At 34.6% G+C, this 25,899-nt stretch overlaps 1 protein-coding gene across 6 annotated transcripts in view; it reads left to right on the plus strand.

Annotated features, from left to right (window-relative positions):
* Positions 1–25,899, plus strand: part of PCDH9 (protocadherin 9) — an 858,927-nt gene that overhangs the window by 427,885 nt on the left and 405,143 nt on the right. Inside the window, exon 4 of one of the 6 annotated variants that reach the window (XM_054701653.1) lies at positions 5,335–5,355. The exons of the other annotated variants lie outside the window; for them this stretch is intronic. Coding sequence (XP_054557628.1) covers positions 5,335–5,340 — 6 coding nt within the window. The 3' untranslated portion in view covers positions 5,341–5,355. Of the gene's footprint in view, positions 1–5,334; positions 5,356–25,899 lie in introns of those variants that run through there. 6 annotated transcript variants of the gene reach the window in all.

The raw sequence follows: 25,899 nt of genomic DNA on the forward strand, positions 1-25,899 counted from the left end.
AGTAACTTAAAATATCTAAAGCATATTTTACATTTCTAACCTTTCTCAGATTGTACTAATCACATTGTAATTGCTCCAGAGTCACATGTGCTGACTGGTTACCATGTTCTGCAGCCTGGTTCAAGAGCTTGCCATGATTGATGTCATTAGTATGAAATTCTCCCCCTACAAATAAATAAATCAGCCAGCTGACAGTCATAGCTTCTAAAATCACTTTGTTTCTTTAATTATTTTATTAGACTAGAAAATAACTATGTTAAGTATTTTTCTGCCATTAGAGTTCTCCCTAATTTCTATGAAGTAGGAATTTTCCATTTCATAAATAGAATGAGCATAAAGTCTTAACAACATTTGCAGTTGGTAGAGGAGGGATAGGAGTGGGAGGAAGGAGATCTAAAAAGGTAAAATGTAATGTCAAGATTGTAAGATGCAATGTTAAGAATGTAAAATGCAATAATGTTAAGAATGTAAGATATAATGAAATGCAATATGTCAATGTTAAAAAATGCAAAAAAAAAGCCCCTTAAAATATCAAATTTTAAATCCTGGAAGTTTAATATATTGCGGTTTACTTGAACAGAAGAATGCAAATATCTTGTCTCATGACTAGCTTTGTTTTTCCATGGAGAAAATAAGCTCATAATAAAGAACCACAAGTGTCTGGGGCAAATTTTCAAATATTGCCTAGAGGCTGTTGATTGTCTGAGCTCTAGATGCAGTTATTTCATCCTAAATGGATTATTATGTGATTTATTTTATTGAAATTGCTAACTATATGAATAAAATAAGTTCATAAGTTATGCGCCAGCTTAATGGTTGTAGTACTGCTGGTATTATTATACTGCATACTGGGTGGAGTTTTAAAATTCAAAAGACTGAAACACATTTTAAAATACATGGAGGGGCCTCCCTGCTGGCGCAAGGGGTTAAGATGCAACCTATTAAGCTAGCCGCATCCACTGCATCATGGGTTCTATCCCCAGCCAGGGAGCTACCCACATGGCGCAGCAGACCTCTCCTGACTCTCCCACTGCTCCCCTCAGCAGTGTACTTCGGTCAATCTGCCTGTTCTGTTCCCCACTCTGTCTCTGGTGAATCCTCTCACCTCCCACACCTCTGGTCTGTGCCCCAGTTCTTGTATGTATAAATAAATAAATCTTAAAAAAATAAAATACATGGATTTGTATGTCCTACCAGTTTACCATATTTCTTAACTTACTAAGACCTTACATTAAAAAAAAAAAAATCATGTAAAACCTGAGATCATGCAAGCTAGTGTGTGCTTTTTAATTTATCTTCCCAAATATATTTTCTTTTCCTGCCAAGGACAAAATATAAGTGCTGAGTTAATATGCTCTTCAGAGACCAAGTCCCTACTAATTATAATTTCCTATGCTGACTTTTAATTCCTTTGTAATATCAGTAACAGTTTTAACACCTTGTCAGGCATTCAGGAACTTCCATCTGTGCAGCATAGTGTATTCGCGAAATAAACCCATCTGTACAGCTGATTAAAAGTTGGATTCAATCCATGTTATGACTTTGCCCTGGAAGAGGCAAATCCTAGTACAGTTGTTGCCATTAAGGGCAGACTATAGTGAAATGCATAGAGCTAATAGTACCAATCATCCTTTTCTGTTTGATTTTTTTTGTTAGTTAATTTAATTTAATCCTATTTTAAGTAAAATCAAATAAATAATATCTAAATAAAGTCAGTATGGTAGCCTGACCCATTTAACAGTAGATTTCCTTACATGATTCCTTTATAGTAAAAAAAAAAAAAATCTATAGCAAATTTCACTGAGTTTTTATTTTTTATGCTGCTTAATAGCAGTTGTTTCATATAATGAGTTGTCTGTGGGGCAAGTTAGAATGACAAATTCTCTGGAACTACCTCACCCTTTTCCATAAATCAGTATGTCCTAAAATTCCACAATTAGAAGCTCACGTCATTACTTCAATTAGGTTTTATTAGTTTTTTAATATGATCTGATATGGCAAAAAACAAACAAAATTTTAATTCACTTAGTCAAAAAAGCATTCATTGAGTTCTTATTAAGTGAAAGTAATATTCTAGACTTTGGGGATAAAGCACTGAGTTAAATAAGAATCATTTGCTTTTCTAGGATGTACATCTGTTGTGAGAGGGAACTTAGTGATAAGTAATATATGGATGTTTTTGGCAGTATAGTTAGAGAATCATAAAAGTTTTGGAGAATTATATGCAAAGACATGGGTCGGGGATTGGGGGAAGATGCATCAATTTTAATTGGAATCCTCTTGAATACAATGAAGTAATAGCTCTTGAATGAAGATCCAAGTAAGGGAATAAGTTTACCCTGTGGATTATATGGGAGAAGTGCATTCTAATCAGAGGAACATCCAGGTTTCCAAGTCAGGAGCGCACCAGTTTGCTTGAGGATGGTATACAGTTAGGATTTGAGCCTGGGAGATGGCAACCAGGATATGCAATCTTCAATATTCTGCATGGCCTAATATGGTCATATTTAAAGGATAAAGATAGTATTCCTAGAAAAATCCAAAACCACATCTTTAGAACATATAGTTAAAAAAATAAAATTTGATACCAAAGGTCGGTTTTTTTCCTATGGATAATATTTTTAAATACAATCAATATTATGGAAATGAAAAAACAATAGTGTACTTGCATTAATAATCCCAATGAGAAAGGGATCAATGGAAAGGTGATAAAATAAATGTGACTATATAAGCAGCTCTCTACCACATTTCAATTATGAAATATTGATGGGATAAAATGACAGTGAACAACCAAAGATAAATAGAAAATATTAATTTAATTTGTAAATATGTTCTTAAAGCACAAATTTTGAATGCACTATAATATGATGTCAAGAAAGCTAAAAATGATTTATTTAATCTATGTTGTAAATAAGGAATTAAGCAAGAAGGCAAGGTTCACCATTCAGGGAAGATAGTTAACTTTAATAGGAAATACTAGAAGGAGAACCACACAAAGTTGTGGGTTGTAGTGTTGTGTTTTATTTCCAAAAACAGCAACAGGGCCTTCTGGTGGTCAAGAGGGTTAAGTCTCAGCACTATCACTGCTGAGACCTCAGTTCGATCCTCAGCCAGGGAGCTGACCCACATGGCTCAGCAGACATCCCCTGCTTCTCCTGCTGCTCCCCTCAGCAGTGTATTTCAGTATATCTGCTTGTTCTGCTCCCCACTCTGTCACTGGTGAATCTTCTCCCCCTCCCCCACCCCTGCACCTCTGGCCTACACCTCAGTTAAACCAAAAAAAAAAAAAAAAAAAAAAAGAATAAATTATCTATACATAGTGTTAATTTTTGACTGTCAGATTCATCAGGGCATATAAGGTGTGTGTAGTTTAGATTTGAAATGAAATAATATTTCAGAGCATCCAGCACAGCTCTTCAAACTTAGTAGAGAGTAACTGGAGTTAGTAATATAACTGTAGGTTAATTTCAACTTCCTCACTTACCTCTTAGGCAATCTATTTCATAACTCAATAAACGCTACATACAATCATGGCCAACCGAACATGAGAATGAAATATTGGGATGGCCAGCCATACTTGGAAAGCACTTCTCCTGATATTGTGGAGAAATTATATGTAAATAGGTATCTGGAACATGAGGGAAAATGCTTAAAAATGAGAGGTAAAGTATACAGTCCAAACCAGGAGACCAGAGGAAATTTTTTCACAGACTGAGATGATATTGGGGAGAAAAGAATTCACATTAGTTGGTTCAGGTTGCTTTAACAAAACTCCTGTAAACTGGGTGGCTTATAAACAACAACTATTTATTTGCTCACAATTCTTGAGTCTCAGAAGTACAAGATCAAGGTACCTATAGATTCATAAAAAGTTGTATTTTGCTGTCTCCACAAGGTAGAAGGAAAAAGGGAGGTATAAGGACACTAGTGTAATTCATGAGAGATTTTCTGCCCCTGAATTACAACCTGAATGTGCCATCTTCAGATACCACAACACTGGGAATGAAGATTTAACATATGAATTTTGGGGGGGGAGGGACACAAACAGTAGAATATTTGAGTAGGAACTTGTAAAAATAGAGAGAATTTTTTCAAGTGTCATTTGGTCATGGCACTTCAGAGAATAAGGTAAACAGAGAGAGATACTAAGCAAACACAATGTGCCAGAAGGCTAGAGATAAAAACAGAGCAATGTGGCCTCCAACATGGTAGAACAAGTTAAATCAGTATAGACAGAAACTCAAGTCTCACTTAGGAAAGGTTTGAGTTACTCTGACACCAGGCCTTGTCTCCCACTGAAGAGGCATTCCCATGATATTTTCAGATATTTTTAAATCCAGGCTCATTATATCCTGGTTTGCCCAGGAATTCCTGTTTATGACTGCTGGCCTAGCTTAATTAGTAGCAGAGCCTTATTTCACTCTTAAAATTGTCCTATTTTCAATGATAAATTATATAGACACGCTCCTTAGGTCTGAAAGCAACATTGGCATATTGAAAATGTGAAGTAATTTAATTTTACCAGACACACACCCTGTTTCCTGAGACACTGATAAATCTCTTTATTCCACTCTTTATTCTTCAAAAGTCATCTTTTTGAAAAAGCAAACAAATGTTATGTCATTTTTGAAAGAAGCTCTGCCTTAGTTCATAATCCATAAATCAAAGCTGCTCAGGTGAAAGGCTCTTCCTTTTATAAAGCATTAGCAGTAATCAGCATAAAAAATAGCAACTTAATCATCATGCAGATAGAATCTGATAATTATAAAGGATTTCAATGTCATATACTTAGAAAATAATATCCAAATTAAATCAAGTGAGGAAAAGTACCAAGCTAGTTGATGGTAAAATGGGAATTTTTCCCAGGGAGCCAAGGACCCAAGCTTGACTCGATAAAGCAAAGCTGTCTGACTGGAGGTGAGTGATTATGAGCATTGGCTAAAAGTTAGGAGGGCATGGGTAATTGTAATTATACACAATAGAGTTATTGCCCACTGAGTACTGATTTTACTTGAATATAGGCCACTTTAATGCTTAGGTGATAATAACAATACGTCATTTAGGGGATTGCAAATCACCTCAAGGGATCAATATGAAAACTCTAGGGGTAAACAATACCCAAGTGTTAGTACCTGATGTAGCACAATAAATACATAGGCTTCTTTTTTAGAACAAGTAGGACTAAAATATAAACAGTGCATTATGTTTGCCCATCTTATATGCTTTAGAAATATGTTAAATACCTCTTAGAAGTTACTGATTAGTGAAAAAATCTCCTGGAAGAATAGGATGGAGAAATGACTCTATCATGTCTCCCCTCTTTCTTCTGCACAGTGGTAAACCATCTGTTTGGGAGTTGTCTTCTTCCACTCTTCACAGAAGCAGACGGTGATTCACAAAGGGACAGTGCAAGCACGTTAGGTTTGCAGGTGGATTTTTATTCCCCCAGGTAAAGATGGGGTGAGTCAGACATTGGCTCTCATAATAGCAAGTCTGTCTCCTGTGATCTTCAGTCTCTTATGAATTTAACTAAAGTGACTTAGGAAGAGTCATATTCTGCAACTTGAAGCAGATCATTATGTATATGTTTGGACATATTTGACTTGTTTCTCAGTACAAATGTTAATCTAAGAAATTGCAAGAATAGGTGTTGTGATGATTATTTAGACCATTCTCCGCTGTGTAATGTGGTCGCTACTAACTACATGTGACTCTTTAAATTTAAATTAATTAAAATTCAATAAAATAAACAATTCAGTCCCTTAGTCACAATAGGCACATCTCAGTTGATCAATTGCCACATGTGGCTAGAGACTACCATATTGGAAAGCACAGACATGAACATTTCTATCGCTGAACAAAGTTTTATTGGAAAGCACTGACTAAGCATATCATTTTCTTTTGTATTTGCTCTGGGAACAGTCACACACAAATGACACACCAGCTGGTTCACTTAAAATCAGTCATGTGCTTGAACGGATACTTCATATTACCACAAACAGTGAAGTGCTACAACTTATACATTTAGTTTAATTTATTCAGTCCATCTCTAATCAAGATAAACTTAAGAGGGTTGCTGGCATCCTTTGTAATCAACTCAATTTAAATGACTGAAACTATTTTTGTGAGGCATTTTTTTCCCCTGGCTTACTTTCTACCACACAACATGAATCTATGCATAGGCAGCAGTGAAATAATAATGATTAATGTTCCAGGTATAAATATTGATATCTGGTGACATTGGCATGCTTTGTGATGTTGTGCCAGAGTGTTAGATACTTGGGGATTTGTTCATGAACAATCAAATGTGTCATTTTCAACTTTAGGTTTGAATTTGAGTTTTTTATGTGTTTTTGCTATTTACATTTTATAAAAATGTTCTATGTTGACCTCCCAGTTTTGTGACATTTAAAAAATTATTATGCAAACCAAGGTTAACACTGTAGTATGAGTTATTTATATGTAAGTTTATGTAGCATAAAACACAGGAAATCAAAAGATAATTTATGTTTGGTACAGTTTTCTCAAAGTTAATTCAAGTGAACACTTTAATCAGTCTGTAGTATAAAAAAAAGAATATTGCTCAGCTCTCATTTGCTTACAGTTTATCAGATATAAGTAACTTTCAAAAATAAATTTACAAAGGAGTCAAGAATAATTCAGAAAGTTACAGGTAAACAAGTTCTGCAACTTACAGAGCTATGATTTAACTTTGGATAGCAAATTAACAGTCAGCAGAGGCCACAAAGGATGGGAGTTTTAAGAATGTATAGAAATATGATTTCTTCTCCTTTGCAGGTGTCTTGAGGCACTGAAGATGATTACTAGAGCAAATCTGATCAGATTTATGCATGAAACATACTGTATTAATAAAGCTGTTTTATTGCATTTGCCAGGTGGTTCCTAATACATAAAGCTGTATTTCTGAGGCCAATATAGTGTTTGTTTTTTTTTTTTTTTTTCAAATTTCTTATGCCAGGATGTTGGTTACCTTATGCCATGTGCTTAAAATTCAATTGCTCTGTTTTTCTGTGATGTTTTAAGTGTGATTAATTTAAATTGTGATATTCTTCTAAAAATAACAAAGATATGACTAGTTTTTTTTTAGTTTTGTTGTTCTTCCTTTTGTTACATGTCTGTATTCATAGTCAAATATATATTTTTCTAGAGATTCTGCCATAATGCTAGTTCTGCATACCTATCAGATTTTCTTATGGGTAAATTACACAGTTTTTCTCACTTAATACAATAGTTCCATAGGGAAGATTTTGCAAATTCTACTTATAATTAGGAAACTGAGAATTAAGGAGGCAAATCGATTTACCTAATGTCTATAAGTAACAAAAGTCAAAGTCAAAAATTTTAATATCATTAGAACGGATTATACAATTCTCTGTTACTTGTCAAAACTCTGTACCACCTGCTTGCCTTATAGCAGGCAGGTCTATTTGTTAGTTTCAGATGTTAATAAAGTAATGATGGAATATGACCTTAAATCTGGCCCTCTAACATTTATTATAATTACATGATTATTATGACAATTAATAGTTTAATATCTGCCTTTCCTGTCAAAATGTAGTATCTAGGAGGACAGGGATCATGATGAGTGCTTCCTGAATAGTTAAAAAAAGAAAGAATTGAAAGCAAAGGAAAGAGGGAGGGAGAAGGGAAGAAAGGGAGAGTAGGAAGGAGTCAGGAAGGAAAACTGAGTGACAAAGCCTGAAAAGGAAGGAAGGAATGGAGTGTTGCTTGCACAATACAAGTAGACCCATTTCACTGTACATAAAGACTGATTCTCCATTTGCCTCCTCCACATTTCTCTTAATAAAATTTTTGTTAAAGTAATATTGCATTATAACATTATATAATTTCCAGGTATAAATTGTAAATCAATACCTATATATACTGAGAATATTGCCACTAGTGGTCCAATTTGTTGGGCCTTTTTTTTTATGTTACAATGACTAAAATTATACCCTACTGGATGAGAGATTTTTATTTGCACACTATAAGTATGACATATATAATCACTAATATCCAAGATATACAGATAATTCATACACCTCAACAAAAAGAAAACAAAGTACAATAAAATAAAATGGGCAGAAGGGGCCTCCCTGGTGGAGCAAGGGGTTAAGCACACACTATGAAGCAATCTGCAGCCTCTGAAGCAGGAGTTTGATCCCCAGCCAGCCAGGGAGAAACCCACATGGTAAGGCAGACCTCTCCTGTCTCACCCACTGCTCCCCTTAGCAGTGTACTTCAGTCAATCTGCTTGTTCTGTTCCCCACTCTGTCTCTGGTGAATCCTCTCATCCCCCACACCTCTAGCCTGTACCCTAGCTCTTGTATGCATAAATAAATAAATCTTAAAAAATATGGTCAGGAGAACTAAAAAGATATGCACATAGTCAACAGTCACATAAAAAAATGTTCATCATCACTTATCATCAAGGATATGCAAATCAAAATCACAATGAGATACTATCTCATGTTCATGAGTATGGCCCAATATCAAAAAGACCAGAAACAACATGTACTGGCAAGGGTGTGGAGAAAATGGAACCCACATACCTGTTAGTCATAATGTAGACTGGCTCAGTCCCCACAGAAAATAGTATGGAGATTTCTCAATGTGTTAAAAATAGATCTACCATATGACACAGAATTTTCAATCCAAGTATCTACCTAAAGAATGTAAAAATACTAATTTGAAAAGATATATGCACTCCTATATTCAGTGAAGCCCTATTTACAATAGCTAAGCCTTAGAAACAACCTAAGTGTTCCAATACAGATGAATGAATTAGAAAGATGTGGTATCTATACATTAGTATATATGCAATGGAATACTACTCAACTATAAAAAATAATAAATTCATGCCATTTGTAACAACATGGATGGGATTGGAGGGGATTATGCTAAGAGAGAAAGAGAAAGATAAGTACCAGATGGTGTCACTATATGTGGAATATAGACAAACATAACAAATGGTCTGATACAACCCAACCAATAATAAATCCTAGAAATTCTGACTACAGAATTGAAGCTACCAGATATGGATGGGAAGGAAGAGAACAGAGTGGGAAGGGATCACCAGTAGGGTATATTTTAATTTTAGTGGTGTATGTTTATGGGTTGCTTCGTGGTGGGTATGGTGAGGCAACATATCCTGAAATGTATGATCTTAATACCTCTAAATCATATAGTGTTATAAACCAATTTTGCCTCAATTAAAAACTTAAAACACTAAAAAAATTATATAGTCACAAGCTGTTGAGATCTATGGGAGTGACTACTGGTTTCTGTCATTTATTTTCAAAAGAAAATCGCCTCCCTCCTCACCAAATGAGCCCCACGCTGCCTAGCTTTGTTCTAGAACATTCAACCATTTGTCTTCATGCAAACCTTTCAACTGTAAAATTAGGAAGTTTGACCAGATAAATGATCAATAAGTTTCCCCCAGGCTCTACAATTCTGTGGTTCTGCTTCCTGGAAGATCATCTAATTGAAAACCAGTATTTGTTGCAGTGAACACTTGAGAATATCATCTTCAAAAAAAGCAGCATATTTTAACTTCAATCACAGAGTGATGTGATCTTGTTGAATTTCTAATTGCAAAGCAGCTACATGTGGTCTATAGGTCAACTTTTAATAGCATAAGTATATTTTGGCTGATAGAATTGTAACCACACTGTTATCAAAGTGGCTCCAAGAAACCTAGAGAATTGCATTTTTGAAGGAAAAAAAAAAAAGCTATTAATGATGCCAGAGAACTTCAGGAGATTGCTTTCCCAAATATTAATTTTTCTATATTATCCCTACTTTCATTGTAGTGCTACTCCCAATTAAAGCATCAAGCACTTAACCTATACTTGTGAAAAAAGCAGTTTATGATGGGTGTAATCATACTCCCATAGGTCCAATTATCTCAGTTGGCTCCCAATTAATCCATGGAGTTGTTAGGGCCTCCTTTTAATTAGATCTGTTCCTCTCAAAGAACATTTTTTTTTCATATTTCACTTTATTATTTCCTTTACTGGAACCCTGCAGAGTGGAGATACTACTTTGATATGTGCTTGTTTGTTTGATGGCCAGTTGAAACTTAATAAAGTTGATGTTTTCAGTCAAGTCTGCTTCTGAGTAGAGATTTAAATGCAAGTCCTTTTCTATAAATATTAAATGCAACTATGTACAAAGTGAGATGAGGCATAACGTGTGTATTTTAACTTTAATATTTTTACCATTAAACATCATTTATCTTTTGCATTATCACCCTGAATGTGAAAATTAGCACAGAATTAGTTGGTGGTTTTATTTTGTTTGTTTGTTGTATCATTTACATGTTAAATTTATTATTAGATGATTTAATATAATGTGTTATTTATCCCTTAAGGATAATGATTTATGTTTTAAAATGAGATATAAGATGAGCTCTAGAAAGAAGACATTAGATCTACAGTGACATTTTGCCTGTTAAATCTCCTCTAGGCCATAGAAAAGTAGTAAGGATAAAAGGTTGCTTTGTCAGCAAGGGTTTTTTTTTTATATTTGCTTCCTGGTTGATGATATACTTTTGCATTCTTTATAGAGTTCATCAAGAAAACTCTGAAATTATAGATTAAAATCTAAAATCTCCACAGCGGACTCTCTAAGCTGTTAAAAAATATTGTTTTATGTATGAGTGAAACTTTTTCATTGGGTTCAGAATTGAAACAAGTTTGTAAGAATAGAATTTCTTCTACCACATCCTGTGTACCCTATTCACAAGCACAGAGTATATTTCCTTGAAGAGAAGGAAAGTAAACACATTAATCTTTGTATTTATTGACATTACAGGAATTTAGGAAATTAGGTTTCATGAGGACAGAATTACCTCAATTTTTTTAATATAAGCTTAACCACATATATAAAAATGTATAGTCTTTTTGTTTGGAAAATCTAACTAAACGTGAAGGATATAAATTTGACTGTTTCTTTGATATTTACAGTTTTTATAAAGATTTATTTATGTATACAATAACCGGGGTACAGGCCAGAGACATGGGAGGTTGAGAGGATTCACCAGAGACAGCACGGGGAACAGAACAGGCAGACTGACTGAAATACACTGCTGAGGGGAGTAGCGGGCGAGACAGGAGAGGTCTGCTTCGCCATGTGGGATTCTCCCCTGCCAGCCGGGATTGAACCTGTGCTGCAGAGGCCATGGACAGCTTCACAGTGTGGCTCTCAACCACCTGTGTCACCAGGGAGGCCCCTGTTTGCACTTCTGAGTGTGTCTACTGTTGCTGTGGGGGACTTAATGGAGATCAATATTCTTCCAGAATGCCAATGAATAATAAGTTATAAATACATAAAGAGCACCATATGTAGGCAATTGTATTAAAGTAGATCTTTCTTAACTAAAAGATTTTAGAATAATTAGCTGAAATCTTGACTAGAATTTTCTTAATCCTAATCTTTTCCACTGCAAAGTTGAGTTGTCAGCCCATATTTTCCTTCTTTGTAGCAATCATCACACTATGTTATTATTACTTTTCAAGATTGTCCAGTCGCATAGACTAAGTCCAAGGAGTTTGTAGTTCCAGATCTTTTTGCATTGCCTAGAGTGTTTACTAGTCTTTTAAAATGTTTATGAGGGAAAAAAGAGAGAAAAAGAGAATAAATAAAGAGGGTCATTTTTAGTATATATGTGGGGGGTTGCTACAGATACTAGATCAACTACTACAAACATTCTTTTAATACTTCAGATTTAAAACAGCTTTATTGAAAGAGTTCAACAGAATCCATTTTATTATGAATCCCAGCCTCTAGGAACATTATTAGGAAGAGATTCAAATCATTTGTAGTTAAGCTAGTCAACATAATGGATTCTTTTCCTAAAAGGTAACTACTGTGTGTTTTAGTAGAATTTCAAAAGGATCAGTGGAGATATTGTTATTAGTGTGGGTGTTGATTTTTCTCTCCATCTAACATGAACGAACAAAATGCATGTAAACCAGTATCTCCAGTTATGAAGCATGAATGAGAAACACTTCAACAAACATTAAATTAGGCACCATTCAGATGGACCCAACTCACAATTTGTCTCAGACAGTAAACTGAACGGAAAATAGATTGCCAGGATGTTGCTTAGTGATCAAGGAATTCCAGCAGTGGGATCTGTTTAATGGATTTAGCCAAAAATACTGCTTTAAATGTAGTGCATCTACATTCTGGACAAAATCATCCCTTCGGTCTTATGGAATTACCATCTCCCCAGCAGAGTTCCTGGAGTACAGTGCCTATGTGTATATCAGTGACTTCTTTTTTAGGGTTCCTATATCAGCCATGCCCTACCAATAGACACAGCCTTTCTTTACAAAGGTTTCTGCCTCAATTATATTTTTACACTCTAGGCCAGTCCTGAGAGTCTTCATTCAAAACTTTAGGTATTGATTATATAACTCAATTTGCATGAAAACAGTGCTATTTCCATTCTTTTGTATATAGAACACCTACCATAGCTTTAATTGGCAACTACATTCATTAGATCTTCAAAAGCTCTTCGAATGACAATACTATGCGGTACTCTAATACCATGTTATAGTACCCGACATCATTTTTGAAATATGTTTATCAAAGAAACTAAAATCTCAATTTGAATTTGGACTACCTGTTTTGCTAATGAACTTCAGTCATCTAGCATTATTGACCCATATCAATTACTGAATTTCCCAAACACACAGGAGTTAAATTCTAGAATATCAAAAGCTGTCAAGACTGACAAACACTGTTTTTAGTATTTTCCTTTCTGCTTCTCAACTCTGCCTTTTTCTCTTCTTCCTTCTTTTCTCCTCTCACTCTCACTCCTCTACTTTCTCTGTATTCTTTTTTTTTTAAGATTTATTTATGCATACAATAACTGAGGTGTAAACCAGAGTTGCTGGGGATGAGAGGATTCACCAGAGAGATAGGGAAGACAGGTGGATGTACTGAAATACACTGCTGAGGGGATCAGCAGATGAGACAAGAGAGGTTGGCTGTGACTTGTGGGTAGCTCCCTGGCTGGCTAGGGATTGAACTCATGCTGCAGTGGCTGGAGATAGCGTGATAGCACAGTCTTTAACACCTGCTCCACCAGGGAAGCTCCTTTCTTTGTACTCTTATTTTAATCTTTTTTTTTTTTTCTTTTCTGAAATGTATAGTACTATCTCAGCTCTATAGACTGATGCTGTGCTACTTTTCATTATAATTATATCACAGTTCAATTTGAAAATGCTTATAAGTACTGTGTTTTGATATATCTAAGTTTGTGTCTTGAATTATATTTCCTTGTAATGTTCCATTATGTTTGGGAACAATACAGTGTGTCCTATATTTATATCAATATAGCAAATCTTCAAGAGAACTCCTTGACACTGCTCTATTCTAAGCAGCAAATTCTACTACCTTGGCAGGACCATAGTCTGGTATATCTCATTTCACTACTGACTCTCTCAACAGCCCAGCTACTAGTATACATCCTTGGAAGAGCTGCCACTTGCAAATTCCTCTGAGCTTTCCTTAACTATGTTTCTTCCCTCCCCTCCCCTCCCCTCCCCTCCCCTCCCCTTCTCTAGAAGTCATTTATGTCTCTTGTAATATCACAGTTTCAAAATATCATCTGTTTATGACAATCAAGTAGACTTACTATTATTTTATCATTGTTGATGAGCAACCCAATTATGGGACTGGAGCATGATCATTAGAGTCTTAATTCATTTTTGCTACTCAGGAACTGGTGTTTTTCAGAATGTAAACTCTGAGGATTCTTGAAGACTGATCTCAAAGTAAGATAAAATAAATTGCAATAGATTTTAGAAAACTCATACTGACATCTTCACCAAATATTTGTGGGCCGACACTCTTTATCAAACCATCCAAAACAATTCACATTCATGATTTCAGATTTTCATAAAGCCTGAAAGAAAAATGCTGATATTACAAATGCTGATACTACATTTTACAAAAAAAAAAAAACAAAAAAAAAACTTCAAAAGTTTAAATAGTGAAACTGTAATCTCTGAGCAATTAAATGTAAACAAGTTTAGAAGTGCATAAATATATATGCTTACTCAGAAATCACTGATTTTATACTTTGTGAAGCGAGCAACTGCAGCCTCTGAAGTGAGCAACTGCAATCTCTGTGAGCAACTTGTGCTGCTCATGACTTTGAACTCCATAGAATAATTATGTTGCTCCTTTTATTTTTTTTGTCTCTTTTACATCTTGGAATGTAGACATTTTAAAGCTAAGTTATAAAATTATATTTTATTATGAGAATTCTTGTCACTTTCTTCAAACTACTTAACCTTTAACTTAATAGAGGTGTAACTTAATGATTTATGGTTGTTTCAAGGTCTGGAATTGGAACATCTCATATGATCTATATAGAAAGTTTTACATGCAAATGTTAATGGCTGTAACCCAAAGGAATTGAAGTAGGTTAACGCCTGTCTAAGTCACACACTCCTTGTTGCCCAGGTCACATCTTTAAATTCAATTTGACTTTGTTTAACGCCAATAAAACCCTCCCTAAAATAAAGATAAAATGAGATTCAAGAGCTTTTATTTTTCTTGGTGTATACATGCATGTTTGTATAGATGCATTGGGGTATTATGCCTTCATATTCTTTATGAAGACCTTTCCTATATGCTGTCTCTTGAATAATATGATACAGTAGGCCCTATATACAGTTACCCAGTTTTGACTGTTGAAGAGATTAAATTCATAAACCTTTGGCACAGAACTCCTTGGAAACTTATATTGAGTCTCTTGATTATCTTCCACATGGGATCTCTGTAGTCAGATTGACACTCTCCTAGTAAATATCACATATTAAATAAGGAAGATTTCTCATCCCTCTCTATTTAGCCTGACAACATAATTTATTCTTTTTTTTCTCCTTATGCATCTATAGGAAAATGGGTTAGGAAAATGTCACAGGTATGAAGTATTGAGATATATCAGCATTATTTTACATCTATTGTTCTTAATGGAATCATCTTTATCCTAATTGAACCTCACTTTCCTCTTTCTTGCATTTACATACTTTTTATCCTCCCCACTAAATATTCTATAAATGTTGTGTTTTGTGTGTCTCTCATTTTGTCTTTCGATCCAAGTACTACATAGTTAAATATGACTTGTTCTTGTTTGTATGTTGTCTTGTTTGAAGTCTGTTTATTTTCTGCTTTCATGTATGTATGTATAAAACTTTCCCTTAGCATGTAGATTATGGAGAAAATATCTGTGTAACTTTAAAGAATTCATACACACACAAATGAGCACAAAATATATCTTTAATTTTGAAAAATGAATTGCCATAGATTTACTTTAAATTTTGAATTCTGAATTTAATTGTGAACTTATTCATAATGTGTGTTTATTAAATCTCTTTTTCAACTCCTATTCTATACTATAAAATTCTATACTAATGAATTTGGATATTCACATGATAAAGACTAGCTGAATGACTTGCCATAATCTATGTTTCATTATATCAAAGAAATACATTTTAATATACAAGTACCTTACAAGCCATCTGTTTACTTTTCATATTACTTATCTTTAGGATTAGGCCTATAATATGTAATAATGTTTGATCTTTTAGAGAGATAATTATTGACATTTTAAATGTCTAATCCATTTAAGAATACATCATGGGATTCAAATTAAGTCTGAGTTACTTCTGCTTTGTAATAATAGACTATTGGGATATATTTCTCTATTCCTGTTCTCAGAGTTTGGTAAAATGCCATTTTCTGCTCTCCTTTACACTTTCACCTACAAAAAAAATGCTTTAATTGATATAAATTTTCTTGATGCTACCTGTTGCATATGTATATGTTGAATAGTTACTGTTGAGAATTTTTGTCTACAATAGTCAGATTTCTCCATTTTTGTGGAGAAGGGAGTGAGATAGTATTTTTCCCATCTAAACTGTGTAGGTTTCACTATCTATATGTCATGCTAGAATTCAAATCCTATATCCTTAATTCAAATCCTATATCCTATTTTTCATTATTTATACATTCTAGGAAATTTTCAAATTTAAGTGAAGCACATAGAAATTGATTAAATAAATAATTATTTTAAGATTTATTTATTTATACCTACAAGAGCTGGGGTGCAGGCCAGAGATGCAGCGGGGGCCAGGGGTGATGAGAGGATTCACCAGAGACAGAGTAGGGAACAGGACAGGCAGACTGACTGAAATACACTGTGGAGGGAGCAGCGGGCAAGACAGGAGATGTCCACCTCATTATGTGGGTTGTTCCCTGGCCGGCTGGAATCGAACTGGTGCTGCAGTGGCTGCAGATTGCTTCATAGTGCGGTGCTTAACCCCTTGAGCCACCAGGGAGGACTGATTAAATAAATAAATTAATGAAGCAACCCTGTGGTGATTATCTACATAAATCTGTGCTGTAACACTCAGAAATTTATTAATATAGTGATTCATTTAAAGTAAGTGTTAGCAAAGGATCTAAATTAATTCAGTGAAAAGAATACAATCAAACAAGAATAAAGTAAACAAGCAAATTATTTTAACTCTCCAAAGTAGCAATTTCAGGTCAATGAGTGTTTGTATTCCACCAATTCACTCAAAGATCTCAGGTAAGGAAAATTCTGCTATCTTTAACTGGTATGTTCTAATGTTACCCAGGAAAAGACAGAGGGGAAAAAAGCATTGAGACTTTTAATGTGACAGTGGTGCAGAAATCAAACACAGAAACATACCTACTTTGAGGGAATTCTGGAAATTATGATCCCTGGATGCAAAATAATTCCTAGATACACCTGCATTATTGTAACATGAGTAGAAGATAGAATTTGATATACAATTGCTTATATCCACCATACTCCTTCCTAGACCATGACACAGAAACAAATATGAAAAGGAGGATATGAAAAGGAGTATAATGTTCAGAAATTAATTTGTGGAGACATTGGAATTGGAAGTAGAATTTCCATGACATGCTGCATAGATTCAGATTGCTTTTACATCTATTATTCTGTGAAAACTCTCATTGATTTCATGAACATCAACTTCAGATGTTATGGATTTTTTAATCCAATATTGCCTTACCTTTAAAAATGAACAAGGGTATATCCTCTAATAGAATTCCAAAATTCTATAATACCTATAGATATTATAGATCTAAATTGTATATCTATAGATATCATAAACTAAATTTTATAATTTATAATATCTAAAATAAATTATCACTTTATATATAATAAAATTCATGAAACTATATATTCAAACCTTATAGCATTATATGATAATTTTTAACTCATGATTAAAAAATATCCATTTATCTTAATCTTATTCAAGATTCCTTGAGATTTCTTTGCTCTAATATATTAGGATTTGGTAAAAATATTTTTATTCATCTTGCTTATATGTTCCTCACTATTTTAAAAATATATTAGTTCTGAACTCACCAGCTGTTTTGTTTTCTCTTAAGCACTAAACACATTGCTTTACTCACAATAGGCATTTAATTATGAGTTTGCAGATATAAATAAAATTCTGGACTATTTCAAATAGCAGCCATATCTTCACTCCCTTGATTAATGTAACTGTTTACTCTAGGCCTTCTAATCCACATAGGGTCACATTTCCTGGGCACTTGTTAGTAATTAGGCACCGTATAGAGAGCTCAAAAGATACATAGGATTTTCATATGCCCAGAAAGTCACTCAGATGCAGAGTTTTCCTAGTCCATATACATTGGGACCCATGAGTCCAAGAATCATAACTGCGCTCTTGAGAATTTCTTCATTTGTGTGAATTTCTTATTCATGGAAGCATTCTCTTTGTCCTTTTCTTGTTGTTGTTCCTGTATTTTTTTCATGCATAACATTTCCAAATTCAGAGCATTTACTTTTCATTTCATCAATTGATAACTTTTATAGGATTCCTCCACTTCCATTCCTCAACACTTTACACCCAATGTCAGATTGTATTATAGGAATTTGTAAAAATATAGTTATACATGTCTGAAAAAAATGCTTTTCACACATTAAAGGTGGCTAAGCAAAGGGATCTATAATATAGTAGGCAACTATATCTTGTAACAAAAGAACATTCCTTCATTGAGAAGAATGTTATGTAATGTAGTGGAACGATGAGGAGTTTTAGGGCCAAAAAACACTGACTTTTATTCCCAGTTCTGATACTTCATTTCATTTGAGCAGACATACCCTGCATACCAATGATATGTCAGTCAGTTTACTTCAACACAAACTCTGTTCAGAAAAGAATAAGACAGTGCTAGCTCTCAAAAGTATTTGTAGCCCACCTACTAGCTGTGTGACATGGGCAACATAATTAATATGCATAGATACCAGTTTCCTCTTCTTTAGAAAGGGAATAACATCTGTCTCCTAAGGATGTTATGAAAAATTAAATGACTTTATTTAACTCCAATAATTATAATGAAAATGAATTTTTATGTTTATAATTTGGTATCAGCAAATTTTGTCTTCTATGTGTTAAAGTAATTTTCAAATTTGAACAATACAGTTTGGGGGATTATTTGAATACTGACTTTGTACGGAGGAATCTAAAAGTAAATACCTCTAAAGTACATTACAAGCTTGGAGATAAGGAATGTATCATACACTCCTTGTATAATATTTTAATTCATATAGTTCATTACTCATTGGTAAGGTTTCTTTACATTAAAAAATGAATTCTAGAGTTAAATTCATTTTATATAAATTTTAACCAGCTTATATATTAATATTACATATATATGCAGATATATTTGTAAATGTGTATATGTAATTTCTTTCTTGCTTAATGCTTCTCATTAAAAGAAGGAGCAATGGATTACCAATATGATTTTTAGTTTTGATCTAAGACTAGTCTTAGACTAGTCTTTTCATTTTAGTTTCTAATATAAATGCTTGATGTATTTCCACTTATCAGATTCATTTAGTTTTTTTTTATTTAAAGATTTTATTTTTATTATACAAGAACTGGGGTACAGGCCAGAGGCATGGAAGGGTGAAAGGATTCACCAGAGATAGAGTGGGGAGCATAACAGGCAGAATAACCAAAGACACTGCTGAGGGGGGCAGCAGGTGAGACAGGAGAAGTCTGCCATGCCATGTGGGTATCTCACTGGCTAGCAGGGAATCAAACCGGCACTGCAGAGGCTGCCAACAGAACAGCTTCACAGCACTGCGCTCAACCCACTGTGCCACCTGGGAGCTCCAGTTTCATTTAGTTTTACATAGTTATAAAAATTGACTGCCAGAAATAATGCTTCTCCTTGTAATTCTTAAGGATGCAAAGTTCCTAAAACATGCATACATTAAGTATAACATAATGTATTATTTAATCCCTTCAGAAAATGCTTATTTTAAAGCTCTACTAAATATATGATATACTTTAGTAGCAAGGTGACCCCTTCTCTACCCCAGTGACTGGCATCTCTCTCTCTCTCTCTCTCTCTCACACACACACACACACACACACACACACACACATACACACACACACAGACACAGAACTCTTCCAACAAAATGACTGAAGAAATGTTAAGAAGGTATATTTATTAAGAATGATAGTTTTGCGATGAAAGGGGAGACAATAACATTCTACCAGAAGTCAGAAGAAATATGATTAAATTTACTCTAAATAATACATTTCTAAAACTAACAGAATTCATATTGAAGACTGAATATTAAAGATTCAATATTGTTATCATGAAAAGTTTTTGCTCACAATATTTTTTATGTCCCCATGTCTATTGTGATTGTCTAAATGCCTATATTTAAACAAATATGGCATATTTTGTGTCTTTTTTTGCCATAGTGCTTAAAGCAGAAGTATAGTGACACTTATCTACAGTGACTAAGCAGTGTTGAGCTTTGAGTCAATACATTTAAACCTTTTAGACACAAAACTGATAACAGCAGGAATATATTCAGGACAGGAGAAGCAGAGAGTAGAACAGAGAGTCTCCTGTGAAACCTTATCCTTCACTCAGCCTCCTTGGAGACAGCTTTCTTGATTGGAAGACATTTCCCATTAATTTTTATTTTAAGTGGCAAACTCCCTCAACAAAAGTCATACTGAGAACCTACTAAAATGTGTTTGAGAGATACACTACAGATGTAAAAGTTTAAGAAAAGGTTGAGTTTAGGCAAAAAATATGGAACTTAAATTAAAAAAATAGCAAAATATGCATTACTTCAAATGCAGTTGTTTCTCTTTGCAATTTAAATAATACCCAAACTCTTTAATCATAGTCACGATCTGACTAGACTGCTTACTTCTTACACTTGTTCTTTGCTTCTTCCCACACATTCTACTCCAGCCACCAGTTTCTCTCAGCTCCATGGAAAAGGGAAAATATTTAGGTCTTGGCTTTTGTGAAAGCTCTTCAGCTACACATACCACTTCTTTGGTTAAACTTCTCATATCATTCAGGTTTTGCCATAAATCTCAAACTGGCCTTGTGATCTTCACTATCCCCACATGACTGTCGTAGAAACATTACCTTTTTTTCTCAATCATTGCTTTTCTTTCTATCAATTTTCAATGGATACTTTTTTTATTCCTTTACTAGTTCATTGTTACCAGCACTAAGCCATCAGTTCCATTAGTCTAAGATTTGGTTTTATTTGTTCAGTGGATACCTGCCTAACAAATCTGTAGTTGTGACAGTAGAATTGGAACTGCAATGTCCAATATGGTAGTTAATGGCTACATGTGGACTTTTAGATTGAAATATTAATTAGTTAAAAGTTAAATGAAGTTTGAAGTTTAGTTTTTCCTACCTGCCAATTTTAATTGTTGAATAGATACATGAGGCAAGGGGGGGAGGTACCATAATAGACAGTATAGGGCATGTGTCCATGGTTATATTGAAAAAAAAAAAAAAAACTGCTGTTGACTAGTGTGACTTTAAAATTAATAACATTTCATCTGCTTGCTTTGAGAGATCACTTTCTCAGTCTAGGAAACAAAAATATTAATGTTTCACAGAATTGTATAATCATGCATTATTAGAGCATGAACTTTATAAAATGTCTTTTATACTAAGGCAGAGAGATTGTAAAAATCGAAGTTCTTTTTATAAAATTTGTTTTTGTTGACTTTTTGTTAAACATGTTTTACTGTTATTTAATGTTTTGATATCAACAACAACAAGAGCAACAGCAAACCTTGTAGATTTATACTTTACAAAACTTGCTTACTTCTCCCAGAGAAAATTTCTCTTTGAAGTCTTTGGGAGATCCAAACAGGAATAGGAGATAGAAGAATTGTGCCCTAGGCAAAATGTTATTTCTTTTCATGTATCTATAAAATGAAATAAAATATATTTGATGAATTGCCAGTCTATTTGCTCTACTTCAGATCTTGCAAGTTGCCTATGTTATTATGAAATATAGATGCTTAGGAAAACTGAAGTCCCTGCAGAGTGGTGGAGATGATAGACGGTAGAGCTATGGGGGAACTCAGTAAAGAATATAAAGTAAAAGGATTAGACTGTTTGGGGTCATCACTAGCTAGCTCTTTGCTATAAGCTGGTGTTTGATGCAGAATTAAAGTGCACCCGAGTTTCTGATTTTCTTGTCTTAGGAATCCATCATTATGAATATGCACTCATTAAGTCTTTTTTTTTTCTTTTTTTAAAGATTCATTTATTTATTTATACAAGCACTGGGTACAGTCAGAAGCGAAGGGGGGTGAGAGAATTCACCAGAGCCAGAGCAGGGAACAGAACAGGCAGACTGACAAAATACACTGCTGAGGGGAGCAGCGGGTGCAGCAGGAGAGGTCTGCGCGCCATGTGGGACCCTTGCTGGCAGCCGGGGATCGAACCGGCGTTGCAGAGGCTGCGGGCAGCTTCACAACTCAGCGCTCAACCACTGTGCCATGAGGGGAGGCCCTTCTTTTTTTTTTTTTTTTCAAAGATTCATTTATTTATGCATACAAGAGCTGGGGCACAGGCCAGAGATGCGGGGGGGGGGTGGTGTTTAAGAGGATTCACCAGAGACAGAGTGGAGAACAGAACAGACAGACCGACTGAAATATACTGCTGAGAGGAGCAGCAGGTGAGACAGGAGAGAACTGCCTTGCCATATAGGCTGCTCACAGGCCTATAGGGGATTGAACTCATGCTGCAGAGGCTGTGGATTGCCTCATATTGTGGTGCTCAACCCATTGCACCACCAGGGAGGCCCCCCATTCATTAAGTATTAAAGAAATGATTAGCATTATAAGTAAGAAATCATCTGGTCTCAAAAGTTTTAAATATTAGTTATGTATTACTATAATCACTCCTGCTTCCCAATTGCTAAAGTTTTGTGGCTATAACCATGTTCATTTTATTTTTATATTCATTCTGAAAATTTATACTAATCTTCATTATATTTATTTTAGGCAAAATATATTTAGGTCAAAAAAATCAGCCTATGACTTAATAGGTTTATTTAAATTGATTCTGTCATATTTTGTTATAGTAGCTGATTTTGCATTTGATGTAATTTAAGCTTTTTATTGTTCACCTTTTGTTTTTATTTTTATAAAGATAGATTGGGAAATGTACATAGATCTTTTATGTTTTCACAAAATCAATGGCAGCTTTAGTGATAGGAGGTAGAAATAACTTCTCTAGCTTTCCACACATTTTATTAGTAATTATACAGCATTAGCCTTCCTTTGTTTCTCTGATTCTAGCTTGGGAGTTACTTACCTATATCTGGAAGTTTCCTCTTAAACTCTAACAGCACAGGTCCTATGTCCCAGTACCCTCTGCTCCATCTGCCTATCCCCCTATAAACAGAGAAGTCCTTTCTGTGTTTAAAAGCTGTCTCTCTCTCTCTGGGGAGGTAGTGGGTATCTGTTGTTTGGAAAGGGGATATGCTTAGATTTTCATATTGGAGTGATGACAACAAATATACAGTGTTGTCTCAGAACCTAGTATAGACCTAGTATTGGCCACATATCTTCAAGCCTAAGAAAGCTTCCCCACCTCTCTTGTATAACATCCTGTAATCAGGTGTCAACTCCAATGACAGTCACAGAATAGGTCACAGTGAGATGATTGCTTTCATCCTGGCCCCAGGAGGCGAGGAATTGGCTTCCCACCCACAAGCACAAATCAAGCTTTTGAGGTGAGGAGTAAAACCTCAGCTTCACCAGAAAAAGAAGATATTGAGAATGCAGTGCTGAAGAACTCTCATACCCCTTTACACACACACACACACACACACACACACACACACACACACACACACACACACAGGTTTTCTCTTGCAAAGGCTCTGAGAGCAGATCCAGGGATCTCGGTGAAGGGGCAAGACTCAGCCACTCACCCACAGAGACAGCAGGAGTGCAGGTGACAGGTGCCAGATATTGTCCCCTGCCCTGGGACAAGGGGTGAAGTTTATTAGGGAAGGAATAGCCACCGATGTTAGAAACCTAAATGGGGGCAGAGAGGAGGCCCTGTAAGAGAGTCGGTGTTGTTTATCCCGTTTTTCTAGAATAAAATGAAAATAATGATTGACATATATTTTCTTAGATTTATTTATTTATGCATACAAGAGCTGGGGTGTAGGCCAGAGTTGCAGGGGTTGAGAGGATTCACCAGAGACCGAGTGGGAAACAGAACAGGCAGATTGATGAAAGTACACTGCTGAGGGGAGCAGTGGGTTAGTCAGGAGAGGTTTGCTGTGCCGTGTGTGTTGCTCCCTGGCCAGGGATCGAACTCTTGCTGCAGAGGCTGTGGATTGCTTCATAGTGCAGTGCTTAACCCCTTGAGCTACCAGGGAGGCCCTCAGAGGGTTGATTTGAAACCTATAGTTCAACAAGGATTAAAGCGTAGGTTCCATCTTCTAGTTTAGATATTCATCATAACGAATATCTATGTGCTGTGCATTTTTACTTCAAAATATGCTCAAACTCTTGAAATGTCAGTGTTGAGTAGAAGTGAAAAATACAACTATCATGGTTAAGATAACTGGTTTTGGAGTTAAACTGATGTATAACAATTAATAGTAACCCTTTTAAATATTATTATGTCCTTGATCCCTAAATCATAAATCTCTCATGAGCAAAATCTAATTGCAATGCTTATGCTACAAGGTTGTTCTGAGGATAAAGTGAGATACTGCCTGACAAGTGGTAAGTACTTCAGAAATGATTGTTGATTATGTTGTAGTATTTGTTGTTATTGCTCCTGGAGTGCAGGAAGTTGCAGATGGATTTTGATCATCATATCATCATAACTGTTGATTGTCTATAATACTGGCAGAGTTTAAAACAGGTACAGTCACTGTTATATATTGCAGATGTTTCTAGATTGCTCCCCACATTCACATCATATTATTGGTGGATAATGAAGTTTAGGAAAATGAATTTCTTTGTGCTTTAAACAGTCATTAATCTAGATGAGCATTTTATGTATCTATGTTTGCATAAGCATTCTTTGGCAATATTATGACTTTTTTGTTAAGGTAAAATTGACATAAAACATTGTATTAGTTTCAGATGTAAAACATAGTAATTCAATACTTATTTAAATGGCAAAGTGATCACCACAATAAATCTAGTTAACATCCATTATAACACCTAATTACATTTTTACTTTTATAGCTTTTTTTCTTTTATAACTAGAAGTTTTTACCTTTTGAGCAATTTTGTATTTTTGTAATGATTGCTATAAATGGTGATCCAGGATCTCTCAAATAAGTGTGCAATTTTATTATTGGTTTCTTTTCTGAAGTTACTTAAAGTGAATTTCTGAAGTTACTTGAAGTTACTTAAAGTGAAGTCACTTAAAGTGAAGTTACTTAAAGTGAAGTTACTTAAAGTGAGATGCTGAAAATGGGTGTGCTCTACTGACACATTATAGCCTGTGTGATCAAGTACAGACAGTTACAAAATTTTTAAGTACAGCTATGGAATAAACAAGATGAGAGCAAATGCACACCAGCATTCAAAAACACATTACCACTTCTAGAGGATCTGCTAGTGATACTTGATTAATCAGGGAACTTTTACAATGGGAAAATTGTAAACCATCCTTTTTTGACGACTTGTCATGGATTAGCAACTGAGCATTTATTCACTTTAGGAATGAATTTGACTTGACAACTGCATAAATCAACCAAAATATATATAAAATAAACTTTATCTCATTAAATGTGTCCAATTAGAAAACTTAATTCTAAAAGAAATGCATTTGTTAAATTGCGATTGGTTTAGATTGCTATATTTCCTAACAGCTCTTTCAATCATTATCATAGACTCATTAATATGTAATCAGTACTCAAAAGCTATACTACCTCTTGAATTGCAGTATCTTTGGGATATATCAGTGATTTCAGCTTCTCTGCTTGAATGTGCACGATTGGTACCACTGAACCCAAAATATGAAGGTCTGATGAACTGGCTTTAATGGTTTTCTTATCTCCTTAAATGTTTTTGTTTTAATTGGTTATATCACACTCTATCCTGAACTACATTGAAAAGTTCACAGCATTGATGCTAATGGTCTCTTTCTAATTACTGCATAATGAACAAGGTCTGACAGTGCAGTTTTAGAGGTTAGACACCACAATTAGTAATTATCTTCATATTTTTATGATTCAAAAATCTTAAGGCTATCCTTATAATGTGAAAATTATGCATGCGTATATGTGCTTCAGTGTATATGTGTGTGTCATTATTATATAAATGTCTGGCAAAATTTATATTTAGGGTGTTGTATTTTCAGGTTATGAATATGTATATGTACATGTATACACATTCATTGGAAAAAAACATTTTTTAATAAATTCTCAATTTTATTTTCCAAAAGATTAATTTCTAGTTTAATGTATTCTCTCATAAGAATATCAAGTACTTA

The sequence above is a fragment of the Talpa occidentalis genome, unplaced genomic scaffold (genome assembly GCF_014898055.3).
Source record: "Talpa occidentalis isolate TD23 unplaced genomic scaffold, MPIMG_talOcc4v2.1 talOcc4.5, whole genome shotgun sequence".
In the NCBI taxonomy this organism is placed as follows: Eukaryota; Metazoa; Chordata; class Mammalia; order Eulipotyphla; family Talpidae; genus Talpa; species Talpa occidentalis.